Genomic DNA, 26,231 nt, shown 5'->3' with positions numbered 1-26,231 from the left:
AGATCGACCAGTGTGATATCAATTCTGCAGCCAAACTAGATCGACCAGTGTGATATCAATTCTGCAGCCAAACTAGATTGACCAGTGTGATATCAATTCTGCAGCCAAACCAGATCGACCAGTGTGATATCTATTCTGCAGCCAAACCAGATCGACCAGGGTGATATCTATTCTGCAATCAAACCAGATCGACCAGTGTGATATCAATTCTGCAGTCAAACCAGATCGACCAGGGTGATATCTATTCTGCAATCAAACCAGATCGACCAGTGTGATATCAATTCTGCAATCAAACTAGATCGATCAGTGTGATATCTATTCTGCAGCCAAACTAGATCGACCAGTGTGATATCAATTCTGCAGTCAAACCAGATCGACCAGGGTGATATCAATTCCTCAGCCAAACTAGATCGACCAGTGTGATATCAATTCTGCAGCCAAACCAGATCGACCAGTGTGATATCAATTCTGCAGCCAAACTAGATCGCCAGTGTGATATCTATTCTGCAGCCAAACTAGATCGACCAGTGTGATATCAATTCTGCAGCCAAACCAGATCGACCAGTGTGATATCAATTCTGCAGCCAAACTAGATCGCCAGTGTGATATCTATTCTGCAGCCAAACTAGATCGACCAGTGTGATATCAATTCTGCAGCCAAACTAGATCGACCAGTGTGATATCAATTCTGCAGCCAAACTAGATTGACCAGTGTGATATCAATTCTGCAGCCAAACCAGATCGACCAGTGTGATATCAATTCTGCAGTCAAACCAGATCGACCAGGGTGATATCTATTCTGCAATCAAACCAGATCGACCAGTGTGATATCTATTCTGCAGTCAAACCAGATCGACCAGTGTGATATCAATTCTGCAATCAAACTAGATCGATCAGTGTGATATCTATTCTGCAGCCAAACTAGATCGATCAGTGTGATATCAATTCCGCAGTCAAACCAGATCGACCAGTGTGATATCAATTCCGCAGTCAAACCAGATCGACCAGGGTGATATCAATTCTGCAGCCAAACCAGATTGACCAGTGTGATATCAATTCTGCAGCCAAACCAGATCGACCAGTGTGATATCAATTTTGCAGGCAAACTAGAACTATTTTAATTGCAGAGATGTAATGAGCACAATAATGAAAATCAGGGAACGGAGGAACTAGTTTGAAGTAGGTTCATTTGAATGATCATGAAAAATGTTGATTATTGATATGAATAGCAGCAGTAAAACTGTCAAATGAGCTTATGTGTTCTAAATACTAGTAACGTAGCCTTCCTCTGTGTGCGAAGAACTCAGGATCTAACAGGAAAATGTGAGTCTCATCCTGATCCAATCAGATGTCAGAATTCCCAGACTCTACCAGGGCCAGGGGGGTAATCCCTCCATCATCCCCTTCCTCCCTCCCTCCCTCCATCATCCCCTTCCTCCCTCCCTCCTCCTTCCCCTCCTCCCTCCCTCCTCCCTCCCCTCCTCCCTCCCCTCCTCCTTCCCCTCCTCCATTCCTCCTTCACGCGTCACTGTGTCGTTAGACAGGACTGTTATAAATGGCTCTGCACACACTTCTGAAGCACGCCAAAGGGATTTACAGAGCTTCAGCAAGATACAAAGGAGGGAAAATTCTACAAAGAGAAAACTACCTTTCACTGAATCAGGATGTCTAAGCTTGCAGAGAGAACCCTTTTCGTTTTCTACATTTCAACACAGGTAAATAAATTCATTTAACGTTACAGAGTAGGCTCATCCAAACTATATTATGTGAAGAATATGAAAGCAAGGAGCAACAACTTTGAAAAGTCACACTTGAACACAGTTTCCCTTTTTTCCTCCAGATTTGCTCCCAGATCTTGGCGCAGGTGTGTCAGACAAGGTGCCTCTGTCCGCAGGAGCCTCCGCTGTGCGCCCCCGGGGTCCAGTTGATTCTGGATGACTGCGCATGCTGTCTGGTCTGTGCGAGGCAGAAAGGAGAGGCGTGCTCGGAAATAAGTCCCTGTGATACACACAGGGGTCTGAACTGCGACTACACGGCCGATGTACACCAGAGGACAGGTGTCTGTGTCGGTGAGTCATTTGTTAATTATATTGAACCAGTGATGTTCTAGTGTAGGTGTCAGAACGGGGTAGATTCCCTGGCCTGGTCTCAATTGGATTTGCTCAACTCCTGCGTACCTCTCAACCTCTCTCGCCTCCTTTTGAAAAAGGTCAAAGGGTAATCGAAGAGTGGCAGCGGGGACCCCGCCCCTATCTAAGAGCTATTGATGATGATTAATGATGATGAGGATGATGATGATGATGATGATGACAATTCACATTCATTTGAAGACACAAACACTTAAACATATGACATTTTGGATTTTATCCAGATGTATTGGAAATTAAAAATGTTAAATAATGATTTGTGCTTTTCTTGTGTCCTCCTCTCTTCCACAGCACATGAGGGAGACATCTGCCTGTTGGACGGTTCAGTGTACCAGAATGGAGAGACCTTCTTCCCCAGCTGCAAGTATCAGTGCACCTGCAGGGACGGTCAGATCGCCTGCGTGCCCCGCTGCAACCTGGACGTGATGCTGCCGGGCCCAGACTGCCCTCTACCCAGGAAGGTGGCGGTCCCAGGGGAGTGCTGTGAGAAGTGGGTATGTGAGCCCCAACCAGAGGCCAGTGCCTTGGGCAGCTTCGCCATGGCTGGTAAGCACTCAGTCTATCTGCACTCAAATCAGATCCAAATGTTATTTGTCACATGTGCCGAATAGAACAGGTGTAGTAGACCTTACAGTAAATGCTGAATACAACAGATGTAGTAGACCTTACAGTAAATGCTGAATACAACAGGTGTTATAGACCTTACAGTAAATGCTGAATACAACAGGTGTTATAGACCTTACAGTAAATGCTGAATACAACAGGTGTAGTAGACCTTAGAGTAAATGCTGAATACAACAGATGTAGGTAGACCTCACAGTGAAATGCTGAATACAACAGGTGTAGTAGACCTTACAGTGAAATGCTGAATACAACAGGTGTAGTAGACCTTATAGTGAAATGCTGAATACAACAGGTGTAGGTAGACCTTACAGTGAAATGCTGAATACAACAGGTGTAGTAGACCTTACAGTGAAATGCTGAATACAACAGGTGTTATAGACCTCACAGTGAAATGCTGAATACAACAGGTGTAGTAGACCTTACAGTGAAATGCTGAATACAACAGGTGTAGTAGACCTTACAGTGAAATGCTGAATACAACAGGTGTAGTAGACCTCGCAGTGAAATGCTGAATACAACAGGTGTAGTAGACCTTACAGTGAAATGCTGAATACAACAGGTGTAGTAGACCTTACAGTGAAATGCTGAATACAACAGGTGTAGTAGACCTTACAGTGAAATGCTGAATACAACAGGTGTAGTAGACCTCGCAGTGAAATGCTGAATACAACAGGTGTAGTAGACCTTACAGTGAAATGCTGAATACAACAGGTGTAGGTAGACCTTACAGTGAAATGCTGAATACAACAGATGTAGGTAGACCTTACAGTGAAATGCTGAATACAACAGGTAGACCTTACAGTGAAATGCTGAATACAACAGGTGGTTTGCATAATTGATTCCCCTACATTGGTGTATAATCGGTATACAGGTAATCCAATTCACAGTTCTATCGGCACCTAAAGAAATTCCGATAGAACTGTGAATTGGATTACCTGTATACCGATTATACACCAATGTAGGGGAATCAATTATGCAAACCACACAGATCCCAATAAATCAAATCAAATGTTATTTGTCACATACACATGGTTAGCAGATGTTAATGCGAGTGTAGCGAAATGCTTGTGCTTCTCGTTCCGACAATGCAGTAATAACCAACAAGTAATCTAACTAACAATTCCAAAACTACTGTCTTGTACACAGTGTAAGGGGATAAAGAATATGTACATAAGGATATATGAATGAGTGATGGTACAGAGCAGCATAGGCAAGATACAGTAGATGGTATCGAGTACAGTATATACATACATATGAGATGAGTATGTAAACAAAGTGGCATAGTCACCAGCCAAACATGTTTCCTCTTGTGCACTTCTGCCCAGTAATTCTTACGTCCATCAATCAATCTAGCGTGCATCTGTATTTCCCATGGCAACAACATCGGTCTCATCCGGTGTGTCTCTCCCTGTCCTCCCGTACAGCCTACAGACAGGAGGAGACAGTGGGGTTTGACTCGTGGGACCCCAGTACTAACTGCATAGAGCAGACTACGGAGTGGGGCGCCTGCTCTCGGACCTGTGGCATGAGCATCTCCACCCGGGTCACCAACAAGAACCCCCGCTGTGAGATGGTCAAGCAGACACGTCTGTGCATCGTCAGGCCCTGCGACAAACAGCAACAGGATGTTCCTAAGGTAGGCTACTCAACCTACTGTTACTGTACTAATACCAGCAGTAGGATGTTCCTAAGGTAGGATACTCAACCCATGTTACTGTACTAATACCAGCAGTAGGATGTTCCTAAGGTAGGATACTCAACCCACTGTTACTATACTAATACCAGCAGTAGGATGTTCCTAAGGTAGGATACTCAACCCACTGTCACTGTACTAATACCAGCAGTAGGATGTTCCTAAGGTAGGATACTCAACCCACTGTCACTGTACTAATACCAGCAGTAGGATGTTCCTAAGGTAGGATACTCAACCCACTGTCACTGTACTAATACCAGCAGTAGGATGTTCCTAAGGTAGGATACTCAACCCACTGTTACTGTACTAATACCAGCAGCAGGATGTTCCTAAGGTAGGATACTCAACCCACTGTTACTGTACTAATACCAGAGGTAGGATGTTCCTAAGGTAGGATACTCAACCCACTGTTACTGTACTAATACCTGTAGCAGGATGTTCCTAAGGTAGGATACCCAACCCACTGTTACTGTACTAATACCAGAGGTAGGATGTTCCTAAGGTAGTATACTCAACCCACTGTTACTATACTAATAGCAGCAGTAGGATGTTCCTAAGGTAGGATACTCAACCCACTGTTACTATACTAATACCAGCAGTAGGATGTTCCTAAGGTAGGATACTCAACCCACTGTTACTGTACTAATACCAGCAGTAGGATGTTCCTAAGGTAGGATACTCAACCCACTGTTACTGTACTAATACCAGCAGTAGGATGTTCCTAAGGTAGGATACTCAACCCACTGTTACTGTACTAATACCAGCAGTAGGATGTTCCTAAGGTAGGATACTCAACCCACTGTTACTGTACTAATACCAGCAGTAGGATGTTCCTAAGGTAGTATACCCAACCCACTGTTACTGTACTAATACCAGCAGTAGGATGTTCCTAAGGTAGGATACTCAACCCACTGTCACTGTACTAATACCAGCAGTAGGATGTTCCTAAGGTAGGATACTCAACCCACTGTTACTGTACTAATACCAGCAGTAGGATGTTCCTAAGGTAGGATACTCAACCCACTGTTACTGTACTAATACCAGCAGTAGGATGTTCCTAAGGTAGTATACCCAACCCACTGTTACTGTACTAATACCAGCAGTAGGATGTTCCTAAGGTAGGATACTCAACCCACTGTTACTGTACTAATACCAGCAGTAGGATGTTCCTAAGGTAGGATACTCAACCCACTGTTACTGTACTAATACCAGTAGCAGGATGTTCCTAAGGTAGGATACCCAACCCACTGTTACTGTACTAATAATACAAACCAAATCACAGTTGTAGAGGGAAAATACATCACTAATTTAAATAGCAGAATCGAAGTTCAAGTTCAACTTGCCATTCCGCCTAAATGCAAATCTTCCGACTAACAAAACTCACAAGAGCTCTGACAAAATACACGACAGAAGCTTTCCAGTGTTTCGCCGACTGACAACCATTTCCTCCTCTAAATCCTCAGAGAGGAAGCAAGTGCCTGAGGATGAAGAAGGCGGTGAAACCTGTCCGGTTCAGCTATAAGAACTGCACCAGCGTGCTGACCTACAAGCCCCGGTACTGTGGTGTGTGTACGGACGGGCGTTGCTGCACCCCCCACAGCACCGAGACAGTGCAGGTAGAGTTCCAATGTGCTCAGGGTAAAGCCATCAAGAAACCTGTGATGTTCATCAACACCTGCGCCTGCCACTACCACTGTCCCAGAGACAACGTCGTGTATCGACCATCAGACCTGGTCTACAGCGATTACAGGTTATAACGCTGTTACCACAGACACAACGACAGTTTCTCCTGTTCCTCCGTGACAGTAGTATTGTACTGTACTGTAGTCGGGTGACTCTATATGTTCGTGACTCTAAACATCTCCCTGAAGGTGTATGGTTGGTCTCAGGAGGGAGAATCTCAATTGCATACTTATCGCGTTCCTCTCTCCTCGCCTCCTTCTCAAAACCCATTGGATGAGAAAGCCAGATGTCCCTCCCCTCTGACATTCTCCTCCAATGGGTTTTGAGAAGGAGGCGAGGAGAGAGGGTGCGAGGAGAGAGGACGCGAGGAGTATGCAATTGAGATTCTCACAGTCAGCACTTAGCTACCTTTACAGAATGGATGAGCTTTCTGCATCTGATATAACTGGTGCTTTAGTGTATCATAATGACAGAGTTTTCCTTTTATGCTTACTGCAAACTGCCTCAGTGATCACAGCTCCTGGGTCAGTTTTAAACAGACTCTGACTCAAATGGCCTAAGGAGATCATACACAGCTCCTGGGTCAGTTTTAAACAGACTCTGACTCAAATGGCCTCAGGAGATCATACACAGCTCCTGGGTCAGTTTCAGACAGCCTCTGACTGTTCCAGAGGTATTTCCGAAATAGCGGTTAGGCTACCTACAATCATTTCAAGTGCAATGTCTGCACGTCCAACAATTCTCCAGCTGCACGTCACACAAAAAATGTCTGGTGAAAGCAACACCTGCTCGCTGTTGTATTTGTTCTGGTGAAAACCTGTGTTTCTATCCCTCCCTCATTCCTCTGACCTTAGACCTTGTAGATGTTTGCAGACTCTTGCCCTCTCCCAGGCTCTCCAGTCAACCCGGTCTTGGCCCACACAACAGTCATGTCGACAGCCAGGTCAAAAAGGTTGTTCTTCATAATGTACTGCCGCTTTCCACAGCCAGCCTGTAAGTCTCCGCTCTTGGACCTCTAAGCCCCGCCCCACTTACACGTCAGACCTGGGTCGAATACATGTGTCAAAACTCTCGAGATTATTTAACTTGACAAGTGTGCAGGCTGTGGGTGGAGTTGGCAGTTTATGAGACTATTCCATTGGTTGCATCGTACAGGGCAAGCTAAGTCAAGTTAAGTCAAGCTAAGTCAAGCTAAGTCAAGCTAAGTCAAGTTAAGTCAAGTTAAGTCAAGTGCACCTCCAAAGTCTTTGGCATATATATATATATATATATATATATATATATATATATATATATATATATGTATATATATGTCACCCAGTTCTGATATATACTGTCATTGACTGCGACGCAATGTAGATTTTCCTTAAAAACAGAACGTTAATTTTCTACTCCTCCTATGGTCTCTTGTAGAAAGATACACGTTATGTGAATACTTTACTGTATAGTTGGCGCCAGCGTGTATTAAATACACGGTGTCTGTATGTGTTTGTAAACCGAATGTAAATATGAATTCTATATAGTGTCTGTATGTGTTTGTAAACCGAATGTAAACCGAATGTATATATGAGTTCTATATAGTGTCTGTACGTCTTTGTAAACAGAATGTAAATATGAATTCTATATAGTGTCTGTATGTGTTTGTAAACCGAATGTAAATATGAGTTCTATATAGTGTCTGTACGTCTACTCTGGTTGTGTTTCGCTCAGCCTTTTCGATCAATATAATAATACTGTACTTACTCATGATTTGACATTAAATATGTATATTTTCTATAACTTCTGATCTGTTTCTCTTTATTCCAACCGTCATGATATACCGTGTAGGTAGATTGTTAGACAACAGTTGATGTACATTAAATTGACCTAAAACTGAGTCACAACACCTTTTCATATAAGGTTAATGCATAGTTAGTTTAGTGACAACCCCCGTCGAATGAATGCGACATAAAATGCTTAATGACTATTAGAGACTATGGTGGGTTCTAACTTCCAACGCTTATAAGTCTGTGAAATCACTGAACGCTCAAAGCTCTCCCAGAACGGGTGTATAAAACCCCTATACAGAAAACAGCGACACCTTGTGTGATATTTAAGAAGTGCAGGAAAGTATAAGGAAACATGACCTCTATTGTTATTCCTATCCAGAGTAAAAGTTATCCATGACCATAACTGCGGTATCCCTGGTCCGGCACACTGTCCTCTCCCGGTGGTCTGTAGAGCTAATTGGAAAAGTACAGCAGATCACAGCTCCGACAGAAGCGTCGCGTTGCCAGCCGCGCTGTGTCAATGTGCGGTTCCACCTGCTACACACAAGCACGTTGATTTGGGAGCGGAGAATAGCAGAGGGGCTGAGCGTCTTTATTCTATTTTCCCCTACTGCACTGTAACATATTCATCTATTATGCGTAAGTACAATAGCTGTTGGCCCAGTTTTTCGCAAGTACTCATTAAATTGTTGCTAGTGGTTGTACTAAATGAAACTCAAATTACACAAGTTGCTTTTGTTAACATTGTGAACGTCGGTAGTCAGTGTAGCTAGCTAAGTAATAGTAGTAGTTTCTTGACTTCATAAATCTTAGTAAAATAACCAGCGGTGTATAGCCGAGGCCAAATGCAACCAAAATTAACTTTTATTTAAATTCACAAGATAGAATTAACATGCACGTCAAGCCATCAATAATTAACTCTCTGTGATGATTGAGTTTGGACGCCGCCATTGCCCGCAACATGGGCAGTGAAACAGCTTTGATTTCAAAAGAAGCATTTCCCCAATGGCTGATTGCAATGCTGGACGCCCAATTTCTATAGTGTAGCAGGGCCAGTATGAGTGACCATTCATAAACAAAGACAAATGGGGTCTTATTCCCTATAGAATCCCTATGGGCCCCGGTCAAAACTATGCACCATGGCTGCGTTTACACAGGCAGACTAATTCTGAACCTTTTCCCACTAATTGGTCTTTTGGCCAATCAGATCACCTCTGAAAGAGATCTGATGTGATTGGTTGAAAGATATATGAGAATTGAGCTGCCTGTGTAGAGAATAGGTTACCATTCAGGACGCACAGGGTGTCCAGTCATTTACCGGCAGACAGCCAGGTAAAATCCATTTTCTCTCGTCTCTGGCACTGAGATAAATGACTGAGAACACTACAGTATATCATCGCTGTAGTGTTGAGACAGACAGACGGGTGTTTGCAGTGTAATCCGATGTGCCTCGATTCAAACCTTTATTGTAGGTCTGGGGAAGCGTCCACTGAGATTAGCAGGTTTGAGTCAGACCAGATGCACTTCCCAGATTTCATCCTTGGAGGAATGTTGTAGGTAGACATTTCTGTAGCGTTTAGACTACAAGTTAATAGCCTGTCAGTATCTCTTGCCATTTCAATTTTTTTAACCTTTATTTAACTAGGCGAGTCGGTTAAGAACAAATTCTTATTTACAATCACGGCCTACACCGGCCAAACCCGGACGACGCTGGGCCAGTTGAGCGCCGCCCTGTGGGACTCCCAATGACGGCCGACCCCGGCCAAACCCGGACGACGCCGGGCCAGTTGAGCTCCGCCCTGTGGGACTCCCAATGACGGCCGACCCCGGCCAAACCCGGACGACGCTGGGCCAGTTGAGCGCCGCCCTGTGGGACTCCCAATCACGGCCGGTTGTAATACATACAGCCTTGGATTTGAACCAGGGTGTCTGTAATGACACCTCTAGCACTGAGATGCAGCGCCTTAGACCGCTGTGTCACTCGGGAGCCCATTAGAGCCTGTCACCAAACCCATTCAAACACACATTTATTACTGAAATTAAATCTCCACACTACAGGAACAGCCTTAATCGATTGATGTTCATAATGCTAATATCGTTAGCATTAAATCAAACCAACAAGGGTGAGCAGCAATGACCTCTGACCTCGCTGCCAACTTCCCCGATACGCCGCAATGACAGACGAGGTCGTACAAAAAGGTTTATTGGATTAAAACATCAGGCATAAATAAGTGGATCACACAGCTGTCCGGGACATATTTAAAAGGATGTCACTACTACAGGTTCACTATTATTACTGTTCACAGTACAGACAGACAGAGCTGATTATTATTATTATTAACACAGTACTCTCAGCCATCACCAGCAAGACATTCATCAGAAACACCACATACAACACACACACACACACACAACAACACAGCACATTATCAATACAAGTAACAACAAATAATTAAATTCATGCTTGTTAATCATCAAAAAAGACAAAAATAAAGAGGGACAGGAAATGTGTTACATTACAGAGGAACAGAACAGCCATGAATAAACATTTAGAATAATACATGTGAAAAAACACAACACGACATATTCAAAAATATACACCAGACCATCGGAGCTGTGGTGGACACAGGAGAGGGTAGGTAGACAGGAGAGGGTAGGGAGACAGGAGAGGGTAGGGAGACAGGAGAGGGTAGGTAAACAGGAGAGGGTAGGGAGACAGGAGAGGGTAGGTAAACAGGAGAGGGTAGGGAGACAGGAGAGGGTAGGTAAACAGGAGAGGGTAGGGAGACAGGAGAGTGTAGGTAGACAGGAGAGTGTAGGGAGACAGGAGAGTGTAGGTAGACAGGAGAGGGTAGGTAGACAGGAGAGGGTAGGTAGACAGGAGAGGGTAGGGAGACAGTGGTTTAGATCTCGCTCTCATACGTGTGCATGTGAGTCTTCAGTGAGAGGATTTCAGGGTAACTCCGGCTAGTCCGACGGTAGAAGTCCAGGCCCGTGAGGATCTCCACGTCTCGGACCCGGGCCGTGTGCAGCTTCATCAGATCCTCTACCCACTTAGACTCGTCCTCAGAGCTCTGGAGGGACGAAGACAACGTCAGCTACCTGCACATTTCATGATGCTCTGAGATCTCTGTCAATTCAAGGGACTTTATTGGCATGGGAAACATGTTTACACTGACAAAGCAAGTGAAATAGACAAAAGTGAAATTAACAAATTAACATTACTCACAAGTTTCAAAGGAATAGACACATTTCAAATGTCATATTTCTATATACAGTGTAACAATGTGCAAATAGTTAAAGTACAAAAGGGAAAATAAATAAACATAAATATGGGTTGGATTTACAGTGGTGTTTGTTCTTCACTGGTTGGCCCTTTCTTGTCTCTTTCTGTCTCACAATGTCTCTGTGTGTGAGGCAATAGCACCCTGTTCCCTACACAATACACTACCTTTGATCACAGCCCTATGTAGCAGTCCTACGTAGCAGCCCTATGTAGCAGCCCTATGTTGCAGTCCTATGTAGCAGCCCTATGTAGCAGTCCTATGTAGCAGTCCTATGTAGCAGCCCTATGTAGCAGCCCTATGTAGCAGCCCTATGTAGCAGTCCTATGTAGCAGTCCTATGTAGCAGCCTTATGTAGCAGCCCTATGTAGCAGTCCTATGTAGCAGCCCTATGTAGCAGCCCTATGTAGCAGCCTTATGTAGCAGCCCTATGTAGCAGCCCTATGTAGCAGTCCTATGTAGCAGTCCTATGTAGCAGCCCTATGTAGCAGCCCTATGTCATTTGGACATAGCAGCCCTATGTAGCATCCCTATGTAGCAGTCCTATGTATCAGCCCTATGTATCAGCCCTATGTAGCAGCCCTATGTCATTTGGACGTAGCCAGGGACTCACACTGCAGCTCTCGTCGTTGTCTGAGCGGTGTGGTAGGATGAAGGCAGAGCTGCTAAGAGGTCCAGTACAGATGTCCTCAGCCTGGGTGAAGTCCAGGCAACTGGTTATCACACAGTAGTAGTGGGTTGGAATGGGCCCTGAACCACTTCCATACCTGTAGGCAAAATACATGTGAAGATCACCAAAGGAGGTTGAATATTTATTCATGGTAGACTGTATGTAGCCAGAGGACAGTCAGTAACTATGAGACAGCACAGTCCCACAGACAGAGAACACACAGTAACTACGAGACAGCACAGTCCCACAGACAGAACACACAGTAACTACGAGACAGCACAGTCCCACAGACAGAGAACACACAGTAACTACGAGACAGCACAGTCCCACAGACAGAGAACACACAGTAACTACGAGACAGGAGAGGGTCTGTCCCACAGACAGAGAACACACAGTAACTATGAGACAGCACAGTCCCACAGACAGAGAACACACAGTAACTACGAGACAGCACAGTCCCACAGACAGAGAACACACAGTAACTATGAGACAGCACAGTCCCACAGACAGAGAACACACAGTAACTACGAGACAGCACAGTCCCACAGACAGAGAACACACAGTAACTACGAGACAGCACAGTCCCACAGACAGAGAACACACAGTAACTACGAGACAGCACAGTCCCACAGACAGAGAACACACAGTAACTACGAGACAGCACAGTCCCACAGACAGAGAACACACAGTAACTACGAGACAGCACAGTCCCACAGACAGAGAACACACAGTAACTACGAGACAGCACAGTCCCACAGACAGAGAACACACAGTAACTATGAGACAGCACAGTCCCACAGACAGAGAACACACATGTAGCCAGAGGACAGTCAGTGACTATGAGACAGGAGAGGGTCTGTCCCACAGACAGAGAACACACATGTAGCCAGAGGACAGTCAGTGACTATGAGACAGCACAGTCCCACAGACAGAGAACACACATTCAATCACATGAAGGCTCTATGTGAGGTTCAGTGACATTATGACCATGATGATTGAATGGAACCAAAAGTACAGATATTTGTAATGACCGGTTTTAGCCACTAGGTGGCCCTACAACTACATTTTGCTGGATCATTTCCATGACAATACATTTAATTTGCCTCTATTTTTATTTTTTAATTTAACCTTTATTTAACTAGGCAAGTCAGTTAAGAACAAATTCTTATTTTCAATGACGGCCTAGGAACAGTGGGTTAACTGCCTGTTTAGGGGCAGAACGACAACATGTACCTTGTCAGCTTGGGGGGTTTGAACTTGCAACCTTCCGGCTCAATGCTCTAACCACTAGGCTACCCTGCCGCCCCTGCCTCTACTTTGACGAATGAGTAAAATACGAAATAGAATATTGACCTTGTGCAGGAAAGGAAAGAGAAACATCGACTGTTCCAAATCATTAAGGTGCAAAACGAGGTTTGAGTCATAACACTTTGAAGTTTGTGGAAATGGGAAAGGAATGTAGGAGAATATAACACATTAGATCTGATAAAAGATAATACAAATAAAAAAAACATGTGTTTTTGTTCCGCCATCTTTGAAATGCAAGAGAAAGGCCACAACGTATTACTGCAGATTAGGCGCAATTTAGATTTTGGCCACTAGGTGGCAGCAGTGTATGTGCAACGTTTTAGACTGATTCAATGAACCATTGCATTACTGTTCAAAATGTTGTATCAAATCTGCTCAGATGCGCCTAATTGTTTTGCTACATTTTCAAGTATATAACTGTGCAGTCTCCTCAAACAATACCATGGTATTCTTTCACTGTAATAGCTACTGTAAATTGGACAGTGCAGTTAGATTAACACGAATTTAAGCTTTCTGCCAATAAAAAAACATGTCTATGTCCTGGGAAATGTTACTTACAATGTCATGCTAATCAAATTAGCGCATGTTAGCTCAACCGGACATCAATCCCGTAGAGGTTAAAGTGCACTACCATTGACCAGCACTGGTCAACAGTAGTGCACTATAAAGGGAATTAGGGGCTATGATCAAAAATAGTGCACTCCAATAGGGGCCTTTTTGGGATGTAGCCTGTATGTCAGTGAAGATCAAAAGCCCTTACTGTTTAATTTTCTCTGCCGAGTCTCTCAGGCCATCGTAGTCGTTGTCAAATATGGGCCCACAGATTAAGTTGAGCCCATTTCTCTCCATGGCATACTTCTTCACAAGAGTCTTCTGGAAGTAGCTCCATATTCCTGAAGGAGGGGGAGGGAGGGAGGGAGGGAGGGAGAGAGAGAGAGAGAGAGAGAGAGAGAGAGAGAGAGAGAGAGAGAGAGAGAGAGAGAGAGAGAGAGAGAGAGAGAGAGAGAGAGAGAGAGAGAGAGAGAGAGAGAGAGAGAGAGAGAGAGAGAGAGAGAGAGAGAGAGAGAGAGAGAGAGAGAGAGAGAGAGAGAGAGAGAGAGGCAAACTGTTACAACTCTGCAGCATCTACACCCCTGTGTGTTTAGGGTTGTGAGGACAGACTGGATCAGATCTACACCCCTGTGTGTTTAGGGTTGAGGTAAGACTGGATCAGATCTACACCCCTGTGTGTTTAGGGCTGTGAGGACAGACTGGATCAGATCTACACCCCTGTGTGTTTAGGGCTGTGAGGACAGACTGGATCAGATCTACACCCCTGTATGTTTAGGGCTGTGAGGACAGACTTGATCAGATCTACACCCCTGTATGTTTAGGGTTGAGGTAAGACTGGATCAGATCTACACCCCTGTATGTTTAGGGCTGTGAGGACAGACTGGATCAGATCTACACCCCTGTATGTTTAGGGCTGAGGTAAGACTGCATCAGATCTACGCCCCTGTATGTTTAGGGCTGAGGTAAGACTGGATCAGATCTACACCCCTGTATGTTTAGGGCTGAGGTAAGACTGGATCAGATCTACACCCCTGTATGTTTAGGGTTGTGAGGACAGACTGGATCAGCTCTACACCCCTGTATGTTTAGGGCTGAGGTAAGACTGGATCAGATCTACACCCCTGTATGTTTAGGGCTGTGAGGACAGACTGGATCAGATCTACACCCCTGTATGTTTAGGGCTGTGAGGACAGACTGGATCAGCTCTACACCCCTGTATGTTTAGGGCTGTGAGGACAGACTGGATCAGATCTACACCCCTGTATGTTTAGGGCTGAGGTAAGACTGGATCAGATCTACACCCCTGTATGTTTAGGGCTGAGGTAAGACTGCATCAGATCTACGCCCCTGTATGTTTAGGGCTGAGGTAAGACTGGATCAGATCTACACCCCTGTATGTTTAGGGCTGAGGTAAGACTGCATCAGATCTACGCCCCTGTATGTTTAGGGCTGAGGTAAGACTGGATCAGATCTACACCCCTGTATGTTTAGGGTTGAGGTAAGACTGGATCAGATCTACATCCCTGTATGTTTAGGGTTGTGAGGACAGACTGGATCAGCTCTACACCCCTGTATGTTTAGGGCTGTGAGGACAGACTGGATCAGATCTACACCCCTGTATGTTTAGGGCTGAGGTAAGACTGGATCAGCTCTACACCCCTGTATGTTTAGGGCTGTGAGGACAGACTGGATCAGATCTACACCCCTGTATGTTTAGGGTTGTGAGGACAGACTGGATCAGATCTACACCCCTGTATGTTTAGGGCTGTGAGGACAGACTGGATCAGATCTACACCCCTGTATGTTAGGGCTGAGGTAAGACTGGATCAGCTCTACACCCCTGTATGTTTAGGGCTGTGAGGACAGACGGGATCAGATCTACACCCCTGTATGTTTAGGGTTGTGAGGACAGACTGGATCAGATCTACACCCCTGTACGTTAGGGCTGAGGTAAGACTGGATCAGATCTACACCCCTGTATATTAGGGCTGTGAGGACAGACTGGATCAGATCTACACCCCTGTATATTAGGGCTGTGAGGACAGACTGGATCAGATCTACACCCCTGTATGTTTAGGGTTGAGGTAAGACTGGATCAGATCTACATCCCTGTATGTTTAGGGCTGTGAGGACAGACTGGATCAGCTCTACACCCCTGTATGTTTAGGGCTGTGAGGACAGACTGGATCAGCTCTACACCCCTGTATGTTTAGGGCTGTGAGGACAGACTGGATCAGATCTACACCCCTGTATGTTAGGGCTGAGGTAAGACAGGATCAGACCTTTACCCCTGTTGTGTCTTTCCTGGAATAGCCAGATCAATAGAAGAAGGTGATGACTGGTTGAGACCCAACAAACTTTGATAAAGCTTTCAGTAATTCCCAACAAACCTTTAAAGCTTTCAGTAATACCCAACAAACCTTTAAAGCTTTCAGTAATACCCAACAAACCTTGATAAAGCTTTCAGTAATACCCAACAAACCTTGATAAAGCTTTCAGTAATACCCAATAAACCTTGATAAAGCTTTCAGTAATACCCAACAAACCTTGATAAAGCTTTCAGTAATACCCAACAAACCTTGATAAAGCTTTCAGTAATACCCAACAAACGTTGATAAAGCTTTCAGTAATACCCAACAAACCTTGATAAAGCTTTCAGTAATACCCAACAAACCTTGATAAAGCTTTCAGTAATACCCAACAAACCTTTAAAGCTTTCAGTAATACCCAACAAACCTTGATAAAGCTTTCAGTAATACCCAACAAACGTTGATAAAGCGTTCAGTAATACCCAACAAACGTTGATAAAGCGTTCAGTAATACCCAACAAACGTTGATAAAGCGTTCAGTAATACCCAACAAACGTTGATAAAGCGTTCAGTAATACCCAACAAACGTTGATAAAGCGTTCAGTAATACCCAACAAACGTTCTTGGTCAGGTTTTTTGTCCAGCTTCTATGCTAAATTGCATGTTATATTGTATTATATTTACGGTAGGTTCAGTTTATAGTTGGTTACCCATTACCTTCTATTTGGTTCTGGAACTAAAGTGTAGTGCTGGTTGTTTCTGCCCATGTGATCTACCTAGTCAGAAAAACATACCCAGCCCTAACCATGAGGAAGCCATGACATCTACCCAGTCAGGAAAACATCCTCTAACCATGAGGAAGCCATGACATCTACCCAGTCAGGAAAACATCCCCTAACCATGACATCTACCCAGTCAGGAAAACATCCTCTAACCACGACATCTACCCAGTCAGGAAAACATCCCCTAACCATGAGGAAACCATGACATCTACCCAGTCAGGAAAACATCCTCTAACCATGAGGAAACCATGACATCTACCCAGTCAGGAAAACATCCCCTAACCATGACATCTACCCAGTCAGGAAAACATCCCCTAACCACGAGGAAACCACGACATCTACCCAGTCAGGAAAACATCCTCTAACCATGACATCTACCCAGTCAGGAAACATCCCCTAACCATGACATCTACCCAGTCAGGAAAACATCCCCTAACCATGAGGAAACCACGACATCTACCCAGTCAGGAAAACATCCCCTAACCATGAGGAAACCACGACATCTACCCAGTCAGGAAAACATCCCCTAACCATGACATCTACCCAGTCAGGGAAACATCCCCTAACCATGAGGAAACCATGACATCTACCCAGTCAGGAAAACATCCTCTAACCATGACATCTACCCAGTCAGGAAAACATCCCCTAACCATGACATCTACCCAGTCAGGAAAACATCCCCTAACCATGACATCTACCCAGTCAGGAAAACATCCTCTAACCATGAGGAAACCATGACATCTACCCAGTCAGGAAAACATCCCCTAACCATGACATCTACCCAGTCAGGAAAACATCCTCTAACCATGAGGAAACCACGACATCTACCCAGTCAGGAAAACATCCTCTAACCATGACAACTACCCAGTCAGGAAAACATCCTCTAACCATGAGGAAACCACGACATCTACCCAGTCAGGAAAACATCCTCTAACCATGACATCTACCCAGTCAGGAAAACATCCTCTAACCATGAGGAAACCATGACATCTACCCAGTCAGGAAAACATCCCCTATCCATGAGGAAACCACGACATCTACCCAGTCAGGAAAACATCCTCTAACCATGAGGAAACCACGACATCTACCCAGTCAGGAAAACATCCTCTAACCATGACATCTACCCAGTCAGGAAAACATCCCCTATCCATGACATCTACCCAGTCAGGAAAACATCCCCCAACCATGACATCTACCCAGTCAGGAAAACGTCCCCTAACCATGAGGAAACCACAACATCTACCCAGTCAGGAAAACATCCCCAGCCCTAACCATGACATCTACCCAGTCAGGAAAACATCCTCTAACCATGAGGAAACCATGACATCTACCCAGTCAGGAAAACATCCTCTAACCATGACATCTACCCAGTCAGGATAACATCCCCAGCCCTAACCATGACATCTACCCAGTCAGGAAAACATCCCCTAACCATGACATCTACCCAGTCAGGAAAACATCCCCTAACCATGAGGAAACCACAACATCTACCCAGTCAGGAAAACATCCCCAGCCCTAACCATGAGGAAACCACGACATCTACCCAGTCAGGAAAACATCCCCAGCCCTAACCATGAGGAAACCACGACATCTACCCAGTCAGGAAAACATCCCCAGCCCTAACCATGAGGAAACCACGACATCTACCCAGTCAGGAAAACATCCCCTAACCATGAGGAAACCACGACATCTACCCAGTCAGGAAAACATCCCCAGCCCTAACCATGACATCTACCCAGTCAGGAAAACATCCCCTAACCATGAGGAAACCACGACATCTACCCAGTCAGGAAAACATCCCCTAACCATGAGGAAACCATGACATCTACCCAGTCAGGAAAACATCCCCTAACCATGAGGAAACCACGACATCTACCCAGTCAGGAAAACATCCCCTAACCATGAGGAAACCATGACATCTACCCAGTCAGGAAAACATCCTCTAACCATGAGGAAACATACATGAACATCCTCTCCAACCCAGGCCTCTACCTCAGAGGGAAAGCAATATATATTTGAAGTGTGTACATTATGGAGAGGGGGTGGGGTTGTGTGTACCTATATACATTTCTGGAGGGGATTTTAATGGTGTGGACATTCCTCAAGTACACAGTGGCACAGTTTAACATTGGAGGGTCATAGAACTGACCGCCCCGAAACTGTCGACCCACACGCTATACACACACACACACACACACACACAGACACTCACAGACACACACACACACACACACACACAGACACACACTCACACACACACACACTCACACACAGACTCACACACAGACACACACACAGACACACACACACACACAGACACACACGCTACACACACACTTCCTTTTAAGTCCCTCTCGTTGTTGGGTCTGCAGGTCGTTAGTCAACGTAATTACTTCCTCAAACATTTAATGTAGACTAAGTGAAAACAGGACTAAACCAGGACACAGTTCCATCAATCCATCTTGTCAGTGTGGTTTCTGTTGACTGGTGATGACATGTGAATGTGGCCTATGAATTACATTTGACATGCCAATGTAGTTTTAGAAAATGTTTGACTTACTTTTGAATGCTGGGTACATGGGTACGGTGTTAGTGATGAGGACTGCATCAAATTTGCCGTCTTGGGTCGGAGCCAGCTCTAAAGATAAAACAATAAATGGTGGAAAATCTGTGTTTTATTTATGTTATCTTTATTTAACTAGGCAAGTCAGTTAAGAACAAATTCTTATTTTCAATGACAGCCTAGGAACAGCCTGTTCAGGGGCAGAACGACAGATTTGTACCTTGTCAGCTCGGGGATTTGAACTTACAACCTTCCGGTTACTAGTCCAACGCTCTAACCTCTAGGCTTCCGTGCAGCCCCAAAATGTGCCGCCCCAAAATGTTAATGTACAGTACAATTTAGATTGCTTCATGTCTTGTTCCTGCGTTGTAAACTATAGTACAGTTGTGGCCAAAAGTTTTGAGAATGACACAAATATTCATTTCCACAAAGTTTGCTGCTTCAGTGTCTTTAGATGTTTTTGTCAGATGTTACTATGGAATACTGACGTATAATTACAAGCATTTCATAAGTGTTATTCAAACTCAATCAGCATGACAGAGTGATCTCCAGTCCTCGTCAACACTCACACCTGTGTTAACGAGAGAATAACTGACATGATGTCAGCTGGTCCTTTTGTGGCAGGGCTGAAATGCAGTGGAAATGTTTTTGGGGGATTCAGTTCATTTGCATGGCAAAGAGGGACTTTGCAATCCATCTGATCACTCTTCATAACATTCTGGACTATATGCAAATTACCATCAAACAAACTGAGGCAGTAGACTTTATGAAAACCTATATTTGTGTCAATCTCAAAACTTTTGGCCACGACTGTACATGAACCGGTTGCATCAGCTGGGAGTTCCAAAGGTGGTCTTGAATGCTAAATCGAATGTGGTGTTAGAACCAGGCGCACGTCAAGCTGGTGCAACCGGCCGCTGGTCAACCATAGGAGATCTGACAGGAGAGAACATGGAGGACGTACGTGGAGGGTAGAGGAAGGCGAAGGAGATCTGTTTGTCCGCCTTGTAGTTGGAGCAGGATTGGCTGAAGCCCGGAGGGATACGGATGTCAGGTCTGACACAGTTAGTCAGATGCTCTGGTAGAGGGGTTACTTCTACCTGGAAAACACAATCACAACATTAGACCACTGTAGACTGTAGTCACTGACAATACGCTAGATCAGGTCTCTCTAACCCTGTTCCTGGAGAGAAACCCTCCTGTAGGTTTTAACTCCAACCCTGTTCCTGGAGAGATACCCTCCTGTAGGTTTTAACTCCAACCCTGTTCCTGGAGAGATACCCTCCTGTAGGTTTTAACTACAACAGGGTTGGAGTTAAAACCTACAGGAGGTTATCTCTCCTGGAACAGGGTTGGAGTTAAAACCTACAGGAGGGTATATATCCAGGAACAGGGTTGGAGTGAAAACCTACAGGAGGTTATCTCTCCTGGAACAGGGTTTGGAGTTAAAACCTACAGGAGGGTATATATCCAGGAACAGGGTTGAAGAGCCCTGCTCTAGAGACTATAAATTAGACAACTGTTCAAATTAGCAGTCAACAACTGTTCAAATGAGTAGTCAACATAAAGTATTGACGAGGTATGTACCAGTCCATGTTGAAATGAGTAGTCAACATAAAGTATTGACGAGGTATGTACCAGTCCATGTTGAAATGAGTAGTCAACATAAAGTATTGACGAGGTATGTACCAGTCCATGTTGAAATGAGTAGTCAACATAAAGTATTGACGAGGTATGTACCAGTCCATGTTGAAATGAGTAGTCAACATAAAGTATTGACGAGGTATGTACCAGTCCATGTTGAAATGAGTAGTCAACATAAAGTATTGACGAGGTATGTACCAGTCCATGTTGAAATGAGTAGTCAACATAAAGTATTGACGAGGTATGTACCAGTCCATGGGTTTATCTTGAGAGGATTATTGAAGGAGCTGTTTTCCCTTGTCAAACATCAGTTATAAACACAGTAAATAGCATATAGCTGATATCAAAATAAACCAGGCAGGAAACATGTAGGCTGTGTCCTGTAAGACATACCTGTTTGGAGACTGTGTAGAATGTTGTGTCCTGTTTGACATACCTGTTTGGAGACTGTGTAGGATGTTGTGTCCTGTTTGACATACCTGTTTGGAGACTGTGTAGAATGTTGTGTCCTGTTTGACATACCTGTTTGGAGACTGTGTAGGATGCTGTGTCCTGTTTGACATACCTGTTTGGAGACTGTGTAGAATGCTGTGTCCTGTTTGACATACCTGTTTGGAGACTGTGTAGGATGCTGTGTCCTGTTTGACATACCTGTTTGGAGACTGTGTAGGATGCTGTGTCCTGTTTGACATACCTGTTTGGAGACTGTGTAGAATGCTGTGTCCTGTAAGACATACCTGTTTGGAGACTGTGTAGAATGCTGTGTCCTGTAAGACATACCTGTTTGGAGACTGTGTAGGATGCTGTGTCCTGTTTGACATACCTGTTTGGAGACTGTGTAGAATGCTGTGTCCTGTAAGACATACCTGTTTGGAGACTGTGTAGGATGCTGTGTCCTGTTTGACATACCTGTTTGGAGACCGTGTAGGACGCTGTGTCCTGTATGACATACCTGTTTGGAGACTGTGTAGAATGCTGTGTCCTGTTTGACATACCTGTTTGGAGACTGTGTAGGATGCTGTGTCCTGTTTGACATACCTGTTTGGAGACCGTGTAGGACGCTGTGTCCTGTATGACATACCTGTTTGGAGACTGTGTAGAATGTTGTGTCCTGTTTGACATACCTGTTTGGAGACTGTGTAGGATGCTGTGTCCTGTTTGACATACCTGTTTGGAGACTGTGTAGAATGCTGTGTCCTGTTTGACATACCTGTTTGGAGACTGTGTAGAATGCTGTGTCCTGTTTGACATACCTGTTTGGAGACTGTGTAAAACGATGTGTCCTGTTTGACATACCTGTTTGGAGACTGTGTAGAATGCTGTGTCCTGTTTGACATACCTGTTTGGAGACTGTGTAGGATGTCCACAGGGGCATAGACAGTGATTCACTGTACCCACTGATATAGTCACTGTGGTGTAGAATGCTGTATTTAGTACGGAACAGAACTGCAGGCCGACCATGAGGGAGGTTCTTGCTGTCTGGAAGAGAAGACCATCATCCTAAAAGCTGGTAACAAGACTCTGGAGAGGATATTCAATAGTGATATGAGAAATAGGACATAATACAACCCTTTACTGACACGTCTATGTAATAACATGTTAATAACAACATTGTTGGCCGCTGTAATTAGTGTTATTACACAGGTATTAGCATTACTACTACTCAGGCATAAGACCAACGATGTGGACCAGAGAGAGAGACGTACCATCGACAGCTTGCCTCAGTCTCTGATTAAGCTCTTCCACTTTGTTCTGTAAGAGACAGAGCCACAGTGACTCCAGGTTATAGCCTCTTACAACGGGGACTTTCAATGCTCTCTGCCCCCTATTTTTTGAACGCAACTGCAAAAGATTGAAGGTGAAAATCTCTTGCAAAAACATCTATAATCTCTGCAGAAGCAAGAGGACTTCATAGACAGAAATAAGAAGAAGAGGGAATCAAACAAACAAGCATGAGAACGTGTAACAGCAGCTATGGATTACAGAGACAACAGTCAGTGGCAGACACAGAAACCAGTTTAGACACGTAAAATACACAACATGTAGTAATGCCCAGTGCTACAGATATCAGTCAGGTCATAGGTCAAACACACACGCTATACAGATCAATATAACAACATGTAGTCTATTTCTTGAGATGCAGAAATCATTCGGATTTACTTTATTGAAGCAAATAGCAAGTTGATATAAAAACCAAAAGCTTCAATATCAGTCTGTCTACGGCTGTGAAAGCCATAAAAATACAATCTCATTCTAGTTCTGTGGTGGGAGCCATAGAGATACATACAGTTTCTACAGTATCTATCTCTACAGTTTCTACAGTTTCTACAGTATCTATCTCTACAGTTTCTACAGTTTCTACAGTATCTATCTCTACAGTTTCTACAGTTTCTACAGTATCTATCTCTACAGTTTCTACAGTTTCTACAGTATCTATCTCTACAGTTTCTACAGTTTCTACAGTATCTATCTCTACAGCATCTAGCTCTACAGTTTCTACAGTATCTATCTCTACAGTTTCTACAGTATCTATCTCTACAGTTTCTACAGTATCTATCTCTACAGTGAAACAGTATATATCTCTACAGTTTCTAACTCTACAGTTTATACAGTATCAATATCTATAGTGAAACAGTATCAATCTCTATAGTGCTACAGTATCTATCTCTATAGTGCTACAGTATCTATCTCTATCTCTATAGTGATACATTATCTATCTCTACAGTATCTATCTCTATAGTGATACAGTATCTATCTCTATCTCTATAGTGATACAGTATATATCTCTATAGTGCTACAGTATCTATCTCTACAGTGATACAGTATCTATCTCTACAGTATCTATCTCTATAGTGATACAGTATCTAGCTCTACAGTATCTATCTCTATAGTATATATCTCTACAGTATCTATCTCTACAGTAATACAGTATCTATCTCTATAGTGATACAGTATCTATCTCTACAGTATCTATCTCTACAGTGATACAGTATCTATCTCTACAGTATCTATCTCTATAGTGATACAGTATATATCTCTACAGTGATACAGTATCTATCTCTATAGTGATACAGTATCTATCTCTACAGTGATACAGTATCTAACTCTACAGTATCTATCTCTACAGTGATACAGTATCTATCTCTACAGTGATACAGTATCTATCTCTACAGTGATACAGTATCTATCTCTACAGTGATACAGTATCTATCTCTACAGTGATACAGTATATATCTCTACAGTCTCTATCTCTATAATGCTACAGTATCTATCTCTACAGTGATACAATATCTATCTCTACAGTATCTATCTCTACAGTGATACAGTATCTATCTCTATGGCTATAAGAGCTATGCTGTTCTGTAGCTGACCTTGTCATCACAGCTGCAGCCTAAGTCATCGGTCAGAGTAATGATGGGACCTGAGATGGTGGGTTTAGACACCTCCTCTGGCACGGTGGGCTTGTGGACCGGGCTCTTCAACAGGTGGTTCAGACTGCCATGAGTCCCGTTGTTAGGGGCAGGGTTCAGGCCAAGCAGGTCTATCCCATGAAAATGGACAATAAAGTATTGTATTGTTACGATTACAGTAAAAGATCTCAAGTCAATGCAACACAACTTCACTGTCCATTACGTATGCGTATGGGCTGATGAGTGCTACTGTATGCCTCCCTCAAGTAAAAAACAATAATGAAGATGCCTTACCACACATGACATTGTAAAGTTCAATGTTTTCAAAAACGGGCACTTTGGTCTTGAATTTAAACATAGGTCCATATCCAAAGAAAATGGTCTAAAGAACAGGAACAGGATGAAGGTAATGATTAATCATTTATGGCAACGAGAACACTTCAATCAAGATGAGGATAAAAACTAACATACCTGCATGCTGTTTATCTTGTTGTCATAACCGTGATCTCCTGCAAAACCACATTTCCCAGGGTGCCTCTTTCCTCCTTCTGGAGACTTCCTGTAACAGACAGCATGATGCAACAAAAAAACAAAACAATTTTCCAACATCAGACAATTCATGGTTTTAATAATATTAACTATCTACAATTCCTCACCGGGATGAAGACTATATGCAGCCTAAATAAACATCCAAGGACACTGTGTCTGATTTTCATAACATTTGATTCAAAGCAGACCACACAGATACAGCCCTACATACACAGTAACACACTGAAATCCTTATAAACCCAAGTGTAAAGGATTCAGTTTTTTCCAAGGCCGACCCGACACCACCACATTTCCCTGTAAAGCCATGTAAAAGGAAAACAGACAGTTTTTAATATGAAGTTTGCATTAAACACTACAGTCTGTGGTGTCTGTGTAGGGGACAAGCCACAAGCACGTAGAGCCTGAAAAATCACCAACAGGCAGGGAAAATGGCTAACAAATATTTCATTTAATTTGAGTATTTAATTTAAGAGACCGTTTTACTCTGCTAGCTGCAAAGCTGCTGGAGGGGGTAAGAATTTCTCACTCAGAAAGCATTAAGTTCACAACTCATGGTGCCAGCGATTTAAACTAGTCTATATCTTAGCAGGCAGGAGGAGGGATCTCAAAGATCTCTTTCATGGAGCTCTGTGGCATGCCAACTCAAACAGGGTGTTCGTCCCCATGGAGCTCTGTGGCATGCCAACTCAAACAGGGTGACGTCCCCAAGGAGCAGGCATATTCTGAACCAGCCCTCTCCTCTCTGTCCTTCAAACATTGATTTGTTTTCAGTTGTCGTCCGCGACAGACAGGCATTACCTCACGTGTTTACACAGTGACTGACAACTTTCCACTGGGTCTGACCAACACTGGGACTGATGATGACCAACATACAGAGTCTGTCCAGGTTCATGTTAACAGACACTGCCTGCTCCAGGAACAGGGTACAATAAGACACACCCCCAATAGGACACCACCCCCAATAGGACACACCCCCAATAGGACACGACCACCAATAGGACACGACCACCAATAGGACACACCACCAATAGGAAACCACCACCAATAGGACACCACCACCAATGGGACACCACCACCAATGGGACACCACCACCAATAGGACACGCCACCAATAGGACACACCACCAATAGGACACACCACCAATAGGACACCACCACCAATGGGACACCACCACCAATAGGACACCACCACCAATAGGACACCACCACCAATAGGACACACCACCAATAGGACCCACCCCCCC

General features: G+C 44.0%; 2 protein-coding genes across 2 annotated transcripts in view; one reads left to right on the top strand and one right to left on the bottom strand.

Moving 5' to 3' along the window:
- The first annotated feature begins 1,580 nt into the window (after window positions 1–1,580).
- On the top strand, window positions 1,581–6,221 carry LOC139378681 (CCN family member 3-like). The gene is made up of 5 exons (XM_071121094.1): window positions 1,581–1,715; window positions 1,841–2,069; window positions 2,439–2,693; window positions 4,196–4,407; window positions 5,928–6,221. Exons 1-5 carry the CDS (start codon window positions 1,665–1,667, stop codon window positions 6,219–6,221), a joined length of 1,041 nt encoding a protein of 346 aa, XP_070977195.1. The 5' UTR covers window positions 1,581–1,664.
- A 4,200-nt stretch (window positions 6,222–10,421) lies between these two features.
- LOC139378678 (autotaxin-like) overlaps window positions 10,422–26,231 on the bottom strand; it is a 39,773-nt gene continuing 23,963 nt past the window's right edge. Inside the window, exons 16-25 of the mRNA XM_071121080.1 lie at window positions 24,910–24,997; window positions 24,733–24,820; window positions 24,400–24,569; window positions 22,735–22,870; window positions 22,368–22,507; window positions 20,349–20,484; window positions 19,382–19,459; window positions 13,939–14,071; window positions 11,814–11,967; window positions 10,422–10,990 (exon numbers count right to left, since the gene is read on the bottom strand). Of these exons, the coding sequence (XP_070977181.1) occupies window positions 10,820–10,990; window positions 11,814–11,967; window positions 13,939–14,071; window positions 19,382–19,459; window positions 20,349–20,484; window positions 22,368–22,507; window positions 22,735–22,870; window positions 24,400–24,569; window positions 24,733–24,820; window positions 24,910–24,997 (1,294 nt within the window). The 3' untranslated portion in view covers window positions 10,422–10,819. The remainder of the gene's footprint in view (window positions 10,991–11,813; window positions 11,968–13,938; window positions 14,072–19,381; window positions 19,460–20,348; window positions 20,485–22,367; window positions 22,508–22,734; window positions 22,871–24,399; window positions 24,570–24,732; window positions 24,821–24,909; window positions 24,998–26,231) is intronic.

The sequence above is a fragment of the Oncorhynchus clarkii genome, chromosome 2 (assembly GCF_045791955.1).
Source record: "Oncorhynchus clarkii lewisi isolate Uvic-CL-2024 chromosome 2, UVic_Ocla_1.0, whole genome shotgun sequence".
In the NCBI taxonomy this organism is placed as follows: Eukaryota; Metazoa; Chordata; class Actinopteri; order Salmoniformes; family Salmonidae; genus Oncorhynchus; species Oncorhynchus clarkii.
Note: the sequence above shows the minus strand (reverse complement) of the source record. Positions and strands in the feature narration are given on the sequence as shown.